Source organism: Oncorhynchus clarkii, chromosome 17 (genome assembly GCF_045791955.1).
Source record: "Oncorhynchus clarkii lewisi isolate Uvic-CL-2024 chromosome 17, UVic_Ocla_1.0, whole genome shotgun sequence".
Taxonomy (NCBI): Eukaryota; Metazoa; Chordata; class Actinopteri; order Salmoniformes; family Salmonidae; genus Oncorhynchus; species Oncorhynchus clarkii.
Genome location: NC_092163.1, coordinates 16,223,988 through 16,237,246, shown reverse-complemented (window position 1 = coordinate 16,237,246; position 13,259 = coordinate 16,223,988). Strand labels below are relative to the sequence as shown.

Here is a 13,259-nt window from a genome sequence, read left to right as displayed (position 1 = left end):
GCGGAGAGAGTGGTGGGGACAGCAACCGATGTGTCCAAGGTTACCGTGGGCCCGTTGTGTCTGGGAAGCAGAAACCTGATGACGTCACAGAGCTATGATGGCTTCATTAGGACAGGGGGTTGAGAGAAGGAGCGCTTGGAGAGAGGGGTTATGGTCTGCTGTGTGCACACATTTTGTAATGTTGACGTCCAGAGGTGATCCTGCTACAATGGCATGTTAATGGGTCTGCACAGCAGCACTGTTGCTAGGAAAGTAAGGACCCCATCCCATCCTTCAAAAACAGATTGCACTTCTTGTTCAAAGGATTTACCCTTGATATCTGCATAGACATATCAACACAGTCTTTACTTTTCACACCCACCCTATGCCTGAGAGGAGATAGAGGAGTAATCCCACCAAAGTAGTACGAATAACATTCTCATTTTGAGACCTGAGGCCTGTTTGAGTAAGCCTGTATCAGCCATTTATTGTCATCCTCATAACCAACCAAATCACAGACAGACAGCTCAGACACCTGACACTAACATTTAATGACTGGCCTTGAAGGTGCCAAAACAAACATGATATACTGTGTTTCTGTCCCCACGGGGAGCATGGGAATAATAATCCAGGCTATTTGGTAAACACTGAAGGGATATGAGAGAACCTGGGTCTAAAATGAATCGGATAGCCAAAGATTGCTATGTCAAGAAGTAGAAATGTAAAATGTGTTTTACACAGTTTGTTGGATTGAATGATTTATGACTTTGTGTGTGTGTCACTGTGTGACAGCTGAAGATGCCAGACCATATTTGTTCCCCTCTTTAAAAGCTGTTTGTACTCCTCAGCTGTCTTTAGGGTACTGCTGGTCTCCATGGTGAAGATGCACCTTATTCCATAACTGCAGTAAACATAGGCAGACTGTACGGTCCTACAGTGCACTCTCTTTCTGTCATGTCATGGTGCCTTGCAAGTTACTTCTTACTAGAGAGGTGAGGCAAACATTTGCTGGAGGGTAAGAGACAGATAGAAACGATTGCAAACACTCATAATACAGTTGAGGGTGACCTAACCTAGCCTCTTAAATAAACACAGGTACACCATTAACCTACACAGTCTCCAGGGGCAGTTTACAACGTTGTCCTCTCTCACCCTCTCATGTCTTAGGAGAGGTTGAGACCCCCACACTCAGGCAATAACATCACACACACCATCACACCACAGACACACACAGACACCACGCCTGCCCTGGCATCCAAGACAGTGAGCTGGAGAGTGTTTGACTTTCCCCTCTTTAGCGTTGGTCTCACAAGTACCCCACATCACCTTCAAATCAAATCAAATGTATTTGTCACATACACATGGTTAGCAGATGTTAATGAGAGTGTAGCGAAATGCTTGTGCTTCTAGTTCCGACAATGCAGTAATAACCAACGAGTAATCAAACCTAACAATTCCAAAACTACTACGTTATACACACAAGTGTAAAGGGATAAAGAATATGTACATAAAGATATATGAATGAGTGATGGTACAGAACGGCATAGGCAAGATGCAGTAGATGGTATTGGGTACAGTATATACATATGAGATGAGTAATGTAGGGTATGTAAACAAAGTGGCATTGTTTAAAGTGGCTAGTGATACATGTATTACATAAAGATGCAGTAGATGATATAGAGTACAGTATATACATATGAGATGAGTAATGTAGGGTATGTAAACATTATATTAAGTAGCATTGTTTAAAGTGGCTAGTGATATATTTGACATCAATTTCCATCAATTCCCATTATTAAAGTGGCTGGAGTTGAGTCAGTGTGTTGGCAGCAGCCACTCAATGTTAGTGGTGGCTGTTTAACAGTATGATGGCCTTGAGATAGAAGCTGTTTTTCAGTCTCTCGGTCCCTGCTTTGATGCACCTGTACTGACCTCGCCTTCTGGATGATAGCGGGGTGAACAGGCAGTGGCTCGGGTGGTTGTTGTCCTTGATGATCTTTATGGCCTTCCTGTGACATCGGGTGGTGTAGGTGTCCTGGGGGGCAGGTAGTTTGCCCTCGGTGATGGGTTGTGCAGACCTCACTACCCTCTGGAGAGCCTTACGGTTGTGGGCGGAGCAGTTGCCGTACCAGGCGGTGATACAGCCCGACAGGATTCTCTCAATTGTGCATCTGTAGAAGTTTGTGAATGCTTTTGGTGACTTCTTCAGCCTCCTGAGGTTGAAGAGGCACTGCTGCGCCTTCTTCACAACGCTGTCTATGTGGGTGGACCAATTCAGTTTGTCCGTGATGTGTACGCCGAGGAACTTAAAACTTACTACTCTCTTCACTACTGTCCCATCGATGTGGATAGGGGGGTGCTCCCTCTGCTGTTTCCTGAAGTCAACAATCATATTCTTTGTTTTGTTGACGTTGAGTGTGAGGTTATTTTCCTGACACCACACTCCGAGGGCCCTCACCTCCTCCCTGTAGGCCGTCTCGTCGTTGTTGGTAATCAAGCCTACCACTGTAGTGTCATCTGCAAACTTGATGATTGAGTTGGAGGCGTGCATGGCCACGCAGTCGTGGGTGAACAGGGACGCAGTCGTGGGTGAACAGGGAGTACATGAGAGGGCTCAGAACACACCCTTGTGGGGCCCCAGTGTTGAGGATCAGCGGGGTGGAGATGTTGTTACCTACCCTCAGCACCTGGGGGCGGCCCGTCAGGAAGTCCAGTACCCAGTTGCACAGGGCGGTGTCGAGACCCAGGGTCTCGAGCTTGATGACGAGCTTGGAGGGTACTATGGTGTTAAATGCTGAGCTGTAGTTGATGAACAGCATTCTCACATAGGTATTCCTCTTGTCCAGATGGGTTAGGGCAGTGTGCAGTGTGGTTGAGATTGCATTGTCTGTGGACCTATTTGGGCGGTAAGCAAATTGGAGTGGGTCTAGGGTGTCAGGTAGGGTGGAGATGATATGGTCCTTGACCATATCTCAAAGCACTTCATAATGACGGAAGTGAGTGCTATGGGGCGGTAGTCGTTTAGCTCAGTTACCTTAGCTTTCTTGAGAACAGGGACAATGGTGGCCCTCTTGAAGCATGTGGGTACAGCAGACTGGGATAAGGATTGATTGAATATGTCCGTAAACACACCAGCCAGCTGGTCTGCGCATGCTCTGAGGACACGGCTGGGGATGCCGTCTGGGCCTGCAGCCTTGCGAGGGTTAACATGTTTAAATGTTTTACTCACGTTGGCTGCAGTGAAGGAGAGTCCGCAGGTTTTGTTTGCGGGCCGTGTAAGTGGCACTGTATTGTCTTCAAAGCGGGCAAAAAAGTTTTTAGTCTGCCTGGGAGCAAGACATCCTGGTCCGAGACGGGGCTGGTTTTCTTTTTGTAATCCTTGATTGACTGTAGACCCTGCCAAATACCTCTTGTGTCTGAGCTGTTGAATTGTGACTCTACTTTGTCTCTATACTGACGCTTAGCTTGTTTGATTGCCTTGCAGAGGGAATAGCTACACTGTTTGTATTCGGTCATGTTTTCGGTCACCTTTCCCTGGTTAAAAGCAGTGGCTTGCGCTTTCAGTTTCATGCGAATGCTGCCATCAATCCACGGTTTCTGGTTTGGGAATGTTTTAATCGTTGCTATGGGAACGACATTGTCAATGCACATTCTAATGTAAACAGCGAGGTATAAGGAGAGCTCCGTCAGGACTAGGAATGTGCCATACATTAACAAAATGACTCCTCTCAAAAACACATTTACAGGGTCACCCCAGCCTGGCCTGTCAAATGGACATTGTTAGATTACACAATGACAGTCTGGGAGGGAGAACCATGAGGAATTAGGACATTACATAAGATTTAGAGGTTGTGATGTTGACACACACACACACACACACACACGCAAGAGCAGATGTTGCTGCCTGGTGGGAATGAGCCTGGATGGTATCCATCACCATCATTACTGGCACCTCCATTCCTTGTTACATATTTCTGCAGCAGCAGCCTGGTGTTGCTGGTTGGCGATCCTCTCCTTCGCTGATCAGGCAGACACTGATGGGTCATCACTTAATTCCTCTCCTGCCCTGCCTCTCCTTCCATTCCCTCCACTCAATAAAGCCTCTCCCTTCTGCTCCCTTTTTCCCCCCATACTCTACCTCCCTCGTTCCCTCTCTCATTTTCTCAATTTTTTCCACTCATCAATCTCAGCTGAGCCCCAGACGACGCAGCCTCCCCCCGCTTCTCCCCTGGAGGGCGACCGCTGGTCGGTTGGGAGAGAAACACAAACCTCAGCCCACCGCAGTCCCGGCCACCAAGCAAATGCCCTTGTCTGTCTCCTGGCTCCCCACGCTTGACACCCCTGTCTGAATTTTTTGGCCCAAAACTCATCCAACTCTTTGATCCTGATTAATCTGAGTTATACTGTATCTGAATTCACCACAAAATATATATATGATGGCAGAGGACGTACTAGTTTGGATGCTAGACTTCATGTCCATGTATTCACCTCCAAAAGAATGAAAACCACTATATATTATGGCAAGACAACATAAGATTTTGGATGCAAGGCTCTCCAAGATTTCATTTCCCAAAGAGTTTCGGTAACATAACATGAAATCCTCTTCCTGATATGCTGCCAGTGTGATGGCTGCCAGTGTGCCTCGTCTCCGCGACAACGTCCCTAATGTGGGATTTACTACCATCAAGAATAGAGAAGGAAACAAAGGATGAATTGCGATTGGCCATAATCATCTCTGAGTGGTTTACAGCCTGGGAAAGGCTTTCTGTTAACACTATTTTAATGGAGAAGTTTAAACTCCTATAGCTGCATCCCAAATGGTACCGTACTTCCTATAAAATGCACTACTTTTGAGCAGGGCCCATAGGGCTCTGGTAAAAAAACAGCGCACTTTGTAGGTAATAGGGTGCCATTTGGGACGCAACCTCCACGACTTATATTGGAGGCAGTAAATATGCATTTGTGTGGGAAGAACGAGGGTCTGCGGTTTTACTGTATCCTAAAGGCACAATCACTAGTACATATTTGGGGTGGCCAAACGGCAGCCCTACCACGTAGTTTGCAATAAATCTGAACAATGGCGCAAAATAACCTTGTAATTTGGGATATGGTGGGGTAAGACAGTTGTACCAAGCTCATGAGGGGTGGCAGGTAGCCTAGTGGTTAGAGCGTTGGACTAGTAATCGAAAGGTTGCAAGATTGAATCCCTGAGCTGACCAGGTAAAAATCTGTTGTTCTGCCCTGAACAAGGCAGTTAACCCACTGTTCATTAAGAATTTGTCCTTAACTGACTTGCCTAAAGATAAAATGAGGCATTTGTGTTGTATTCTTCAATAATCAATGGGTGTTCTGTATATCATTAATTAAAATGACCACTGAACTGCTGTAAATATTGCAGATTGCTCCTTTAATGGTTTCTGTACCATTACCTTCACTAAGATAAAGTGGGGAGATTGGGTGGTCTTATAGCCTAGTGTAGTTGAAATTGATTTACCCCCCTGTTGAACCTAGACCATTAATCATGGTGGTGAATACATCCTGCGGAAATGTGTGAGTACCATAGGTCTTGAAAGAAAGCAGAGACAGGAAAACACAAACACTGAATCTCTGCCTGTGCTCCAAAACAACCAACATGACACCCACTCACACCCACCACCGCCTACACAGGAGTCACGGAGAAACGTGATACAACCACCACCTCCAGACTCAGCAAGGATAGTGAGGGGAGGGAAAAGCTTGCAGAGCCAACTTTTATCCTCACTCAGTCACTGTTGAACTTGTTTACCAGGCCAATGCCTTTGACTAGTGCTCTTTAAAAGCACACGGACATTGACAAAAACAATTAGCTGTCAAAGAACCACTGTGTAGAATCCTTCCGCATCACAAACTAGTACAATTCCTACGTGGGACAGGAGTAAATGGATAGGTGGGTGTTCTCCTGTCTTTCACCAACACGATTTCTTGTTTGTTTTGGAGCTCACTGCTGCACTCTCCATACGCACCAGTGGAGCTTGCTCAGTAGGGGGTCTCCACCTTTCCCAGGCTAAATTCACTTGGCTGCACTGCTACAGCAGTAAACATCCTCATCTCATTCAAAGAAGACCAACAGATAGAAATCGGTGTATTGTTCAAGTCAAAGCCATCCTTATAACTGCAGTGAGAGGAGGGAATGAATGAGAATGAATGAATGGGAATATCTATACCCAAGTGCAGTTGATTATTCAATAGATCTGAGTACTGCATTTCGAGAGACTGCACACAAAACTTAACGTATAAACATCAAAAAGTATCTCACATTGCCCTGCCTGTTCTGAAGCTTATGAAATCCTTCACCTCATAGCCCTCTATCTTTGCATCGCAGTTCGATTTCCACAAATTACTGCTAGAATCATAATTAGCTTAGAGCCTATAATGAGCCGAACCAAATCAAAATGTTCTAATTCAGAATTCTGGTACCATCTATATTTGCAGCATAGGTCCAACGGTTCCAGTAAATGAGAGTGAGTGATGTCATTCACCCAGGCCCAGGGGTATTAGCTTTGGGCACTGTGCCCCTGGATGACCAGCCCCAGGTGTCCCTGTGGGGCCAGACCATAGACATACATATTCATACATCATCAGGCCAGACAGACACCTGCGCTGACTCAGCCGCCTGGGACTCTGGCCTGCTTTCCTGGCAGTCCCTGACCACTGTGTTGACTTGGTCTGGCTCACTCTCATCAGCATTCCGTAAACTCAGTGCACCATCCATGCATGTGAAGTACCGCTCCCTTCCTCCCAGTAAGAACATCCAGGGAATGCAGACAAGCCACCTCATCTGGGTTTGTGGCAGGTGGGAGCCACAGGGCACACACACAGCATGCGTATTAGTTAGCAAATGTGCCCTGATGTGTGGTCAATGGTCGTTAGGCAATAGGCATTGACACATGGTTTGGACCATGTTTGTGTGGGGGGAAAAGAAAAAGAGAACCCGAATTTCGACATTAATTCAAACATATGGGAGTTTTGACACTGCCTGTACTGCTAGTACATGTCTCACCTGTTTTGACCGTTGCCACAGGGTCCTATCCTGAAATGCTACCTGTCTGCTTACACAGAAATAGGACGTGAGAACTGTTGAGTCGGTTCTGACTAGAGGGAGTACAGATACGACCGGAAATGACATTTTCGTAGCAGGTTAAGAGATTTTATGCAGCGGGTTAATTAAGATAATTAACGTGGCAGGTTAGGAGACTTACTGTGGGTTAAGGTTAGGAAACGGGTTAGGCGTAGGGTTAGCTTAAATGCTTCCGGCCTTAGCTGTACTCCCTCCAGTCACAACCCACTAGGCACACCACGTCATTTCAGTGTGGAAATGTGGGTAATATTTGGTTGAGAGGTTGATCAATAAGATTTCAACCTTTATTCACTCACTCATAAAGACAGCCAGAAGTTAGTTGAATTCCCAATGTGTTATCATTATGCTTTCAACCATCTAAAAGCACAACTAAATTCCATTGGAAAATCAATGTCTGATTTTTGGTTTAGTTGTCATTTATGTGTGTTATCGCTGTGCTTTCAACCATTTAAAAGCACAACAAAGTTCAAATGGCGAATACCATCTCAGATCATTTGTATTTATACAACAACTTAATGTGTTATTACTGTGCTTCATCTAAAAGCACAACCAAATGATCTGGATTGCAGTTGAGATTACATTAAAAATGCATAGTGCAAGTGATCAATGCTGTTTGATATTCTGCACAGATTATTATAGCACTTGTGAAGATCTCCACAGACCTGCGACCTCTGCATGCCATCTTAAAACATGCACACTTTCTATGATTACATAAGAAGACATTTTTTGTTACCGTAGGCTAACCTCAAAATGTCACCATTGACGTGTTACTCATTTTAAGGTTGAATAAATGTTGTTATTAGTTTGTAAGAGCCTTGACTTTAGGCTTTTTACTGTATAACAAAAGTAATACTGAATTGTGTTTGGTTGACAACACAACCAAATATAAAAATTAAGGATATCTAATGCTTGGATAGTTTCATCTGAGCCACTGGCTTAATTCTATTCTTTAAACTTTATTTTGGGTTTAGTTGGAGAACCTATCATTAGTTAACTTGTCGACAAGTTAATAGGCTATTTACTGTTTTGCAAAAGTGATGTTGAATTGTGTTTGGTTGTCACTGACTTAACCCGGCTTTAATTCTAGTTTGTCTATAAATTAATCATTGATATGTTGGTTTCGTATCTCCATCTCAACCAAGAACCAAAGTTAAAGAATAGGACTAAATCAAACTATATTTAAAGTGCATTTAAAGTTTGATTCGATTATATTTAGTCCTATTCTTTAACTTCGATTTTTGGTTGAGATGGAGACGTGAATCCAACATATAAATGATTAATTAGTAGACAAACTGTAATTAAAGCCAGACTAAGTCAGTGGCACAGATGGAACTATCCAAGCAGAAGACACATCTCCATCAAATGTTGATATTTGGTTGCGTTGCCAACCACACTATTCAATATCCAGTTTGTCTATAAATTAATAATTGATATGTTTTATTCACGTCTCCATCTCAACCAAAGATGTAAGTTAAAGAATAAGACGAAATCTAATCTAACTTTAAATGCACTTTAAATAAAGTTTGATTTAATCCTATTCTTTAACTTTGATTTTTGGTTGAGATAGAGGTGAATCCAACATTTTTATGATAACTTGAAGATTAAATTTGAAATCAACCAAATCTATATATTATCTATTTTTAGTTGAACCCTGGGTTGCATTGAAACAATAGCTGTTGATAACTTTGCAAATGCTATATAGGCCTAAATAGTATCATTGATGATGCAGTCAGTATATGACTTATGAGGTATGGTTACATATAATTTACTTTGATAAACCTACCCTTTGGAATGACTTTGATAGCAACAGCGAATAAATGTAGTTATTAGGAGATCTCTCAATAATCATTCCCACAATAGGTAGTAGTCAGTGACTACTTCCACTGACTACAGTGGTAGTAGTCAGTGACAAATATCAAAGCTAGGCTTGGTTAAAACCCTGGATGGGAGACCAAATGAATGGCTGTAGATAAATCAACTCGCCAGCCTATTGTATTTAGCTGATTGTGGATATACCATTGAAGATCTGACATTGTTACAAATTCAACATTTTTAGCACATGTTGAAAGTTGGTTACAGTGATAGTGTAACGGATGTGAAACGCTAGCTTAGTTAGCGGTGGTGCGCGCTAAATAGCTTTTCAATCGGTGATGTCACTTGCTCTGAGACCTTGAAGTAGTAGTTCCCCTTGCCCTGCAAGGGCCGCGGCTTTTGTGGAGCGATGGGTAACGATGCTTCGTGGGTGACTGTTGTTGGTGTGTGCAGAAGGTTCCGGGTATGGGCGAGGGGACGGTTTAAAGTTATACTGCGGTGGTGCGCGCTAATGCTGTTGACCCGGATCACTGGTTGCTGCGGAAAAGGAGGAGGTCAAAAGGGGGTGAGTGTAATGGATGTGAAACGCTAGCTTAGTTAGCGGTGATGCTCGCTAAATAGCGTTTCAATCGGTGACGTCACTTGCTCTGAGACCTTGAAGTAGTGGTTCCCCGTGGCTTTTGTGGAGCGGTGCGGTGGGTGACTGGTTCGCGCCCGGGTATGGGCGAGGGGACGGTTACAATGACATAATCCTGTGGTTGAAATATCACCCCAATTTCACCCTCAAAACAACATTGATTACTTTTTTCAAATCCAATGTATTTTCCACGTAGATTCCACGTCACAATACGTTGACAAATTAGGTTGAAGAAACGTTGATTCAACCAGCTTGTGCCCAGTGGAAACCTGTTGAGTCTGACATGTTGATATAGCCGCCCACACATAGGCCTACTGTTATTACTATGACAAACCCTCGTGTAAAAGGAGCGATGTGTTCTCTTTAGTTAAATATTATTAATTCGCAAATGCCAATCCTATTAGAATTAAATGCTGCGCAGGAAACTGTAGAGGTGAGCACGCGATTGCTCCGAGCTTTGAACATTTCTCGTGATCAGAGTCGCACTGAAGCAATAAATAAGTCTATAGGTGAACAAGAGCGGTAACTGTTATGGAAAATAACCAATTAAACCTCAAACATGAGCTACGTTTGAAGTGTTTCTACACAAGCCACTCACCTTGAATTCCACGGACAGTTGAGGTGTATATTCAAGGGTCCAAAGCGCCCGCACCAAGGATGCCAACTGTGTGGTCACCTCACCCCTGGCAAGTTGCGCGTCCTCGTTTTTTACAATTCCGTTTACTCTCCCCTGACACAAATCAGACTTGTATTGTTCCAAACCAAGGTACTCGGCCAGCAGGTCAGTATTACTGAGGCACTGAACCACCGCATTCATGAAACAAGTGTTTCCATGATTCTTCAACCCAAGGACACCTGGAGTTTTGTCGCCATAGCACCACGACAGCCTGTCTTTTATAGATCCATGAGAAGACAAAGTTGAGGCGCTCTTCTTCACCTTAATCTCCCTCGAGACCCGAAGTTCATCTTTATTAAAATTCCCTGAGTTGGCACTCAACGTGCACGCGGCGCTGTCTCTGAACCCGCCATCATCATCCTCGCCGTCAGGTGGCTCGACGTCGCCAAAGTGTGCCAAAGTTCCCAAAGTTTTCAGTATCCTGCTCATAAAATTCCCAACGGACTTCAACGATTTCCTCCTGAAAAGCTTCCCGGCTTTGTATTTCTTCTCTTTGCGTTTTGTAGATTTGGTTTTCATTGACTGTTTCCTCGTCTTACTCTCCTTGTGGTTATCCATGGTGGCTGGTTATTTACCAGGTAACAAGAAGTGAAAACGAAACAACTACTGAAGCAATAGACTCCTTACCTGTCTGCCCTTACACCTCCTCCTCTCGAAACCACTCCGGTCTCCGCTAATAGACAATACGGTGGTTTAGGCACATGACTAAACAATGTCCCTCAGACATTCCGGTAATTACCGCCAGGTCTCGGCGCGCCCTTGTCATACTGTTTCGCTGGTAAAATGGTGAAGCAGCGGGCACCTGTAACCAGTAACCACCACGTAGGTGAGTTGTCTTCAACTCCATGATCCTCGGCTCAATACTTCCTCGTCGTTGACACGGTGCTCGAGCACAAACAGCTGGCGGTCTTTATCTCTCTCCCTCCAGCAGCGCTCGGAATGGTTTTCTGTTTGGTGGATAGTGCGCGTTATTCCCGCCCTCCTACAATTTTACCCTATATCAAATCAAATCACATTTTATTGGTCACATACAAGTGTTTAGCAGATGTTATTGCGGGCGTAGCGGAATGCGTGTGCTTCTAGTTCCGACAGTGCGGCAATATCTAACAAGTAATATCTAAGAATTGAACAACAGATACCCAATACACACATATCTAAGTAAAGGGATGGAATTAAGAATATATAAATATATGGACAAGCTATGTCAGAGCGGCATAGACTAAGACACAGTAGATAAGTGTAGAATGCAGTATATACATATGAGATGAGTAATGCAAGATATGTCAACATTATTAAAGTCACTAGTGTTCCATTTATTAAAGTGTTCCACATTGAAGATGGCGCACGTAGTGACAGGACTCTGAAACGGATGGATAGTTGGCTTAATGACAACTTGAACAAGTTTGCTGACACTCATTTAGTAACAGGCGTATAAGCCCCCCTTATAATTAGATGCACGATAAGGACTATTGTGTATTGTTTAATCAAAACTATTGCAAGCGTTCTGTAGGCCTATATAAGCAAAATACTGAACCTATTTTGTATCAGAGCAATTCAAGGTCTACACTGTACAGTACCCTTTCTTTCCTTTTTTACTATAATCTATATTGGTATGATGTGAGTAGGCTACGGTGTATGTCCTCTGTTACAAGATGGTCCCAACGGAAAATAATGATATTTTTGAGGTGTGTAGGAGCCCCCTACTGTTTTAGGCTGAGATGGTTCTGCACCCTGGTGATGGCACACTAATAGACTGCACCTGCACTATCCTATCCTCTGATGGAATGCCTCATCTAATAATGCACTGTTGGAGATTTTATTGCACTGTTAGGAGATATTTATGCACTGTTAGAAGATATTACTGCACTGTTGGAGATATTACTGCACTGTTTGAGCTAGAAACATAAGCATTTTTCTTCACCTGCGATAACGTCTGCAAATCTGTGTACACGGACAATCAACTTTGATTTGATTATTCATCACGACTATCAAACAAATGTCCTAAAAATAATTTTGTCAGGCTGGCACATCCCCCTGCCTCACTGCAATCTGGGTACACACACACGTGGATGAATCAAATGATGGGAAAGACACAGAGAATAAATGGTTTTTAATGCTACTTGGTAGTGCATGTTTTGTACCGCAAAGTGCAATACACTGCTAATATTCTCAATCAATTTCGGTTTTAATTTCACAGCTCGCCAAGACCATAGATTGGATTTAGTGAGCCAGATGTGATGATTTACTCACGCAGATGTATAACATTCATATTTCACTTCCAATATTTGTATAATCTCACGTATTATTGCAGTGTAAACGGAAACCTTGTATTTCTGAGGAGTCTGCACTCTGCAGCCCCCGGTTCCAAACTTCTGCGATGAGTCAGAAACTCAAACTCTTACCCTATAGGGCTATACATTACTCTTATCTCATAGCATGGCCTCCGAAGTATTCAGTGTGTGTGCGTGCGTGCATGGGCAGTTGGGTGGGATGCCCTATTTTACAGAGCTAGGGGTGTAGGTTATGTTTTGTTGACTTGGTCCGTCGATAGCGCACTGCAGGTTTGCTCTCTTTTTGTGGGTAGCGGACTAGTGGGTTAGCTATTAATTATTGAGTTTTGAGCTTCTGAGCAATCGAGAGGGGAATGAGTTTGAGAAGATGGAAGCATTCCAAGAGGCTCGCTGGCCACACACACACATACACACACATAAACACACACACACCCGAGTGCGCGCACGCACACTTCTTTACCGAAGTCTCTGGGGAATCTCTAATGATAGATTAGCTGACAGCAGCGGTGTGCTAAAGTGCCTGTGAATCTGGGCCTCGTTGTCTCTCTTTCTCTTCTTTACCACATGACATGCATATAAGACAGTCATATCTGTATGAAATATGCATTTAATGTACTGCGTAGCCTGCCTTTTTACATTCACTGTGTATTAATGGGAAAAAGGGGATGACACAATCACTTCTGTTCTTCCCTTAGAAGATCCGAGAGAATGCTATTCAAGGCTATAATGAGCAGATGAGTATCTTTA

The 13,259-nt window shown here is 43.7% G+C and overlaps 1 protein-coding gene across 1 annotated transcript in view; it reads right to left on the bottom strand.

Annotated features, from left to right (window-relative positions):
* The window catches only part of LOC139370341 (ubiquitin carboxyl-terminal hydrolase 43-like), a 114,008-nt gene extending 103,229 nt beyond the window's left edge, over nucleotides 1–10,779 (bottom strand). The window contains exon 1 of the mRNA XM_071109767.1: nucleotides 10,144–10,779. Coding sequence (XP_070965868.1) covers nucleotides 10,144–10,779 — 636 coding nt within the window. The remainder of the gene's footprint in view (nucleotides 1–10,143) is intronic.
* Between the last annotated feature and the right edge of the window lie 2,480 nt (nucleotides 10,780–13,259).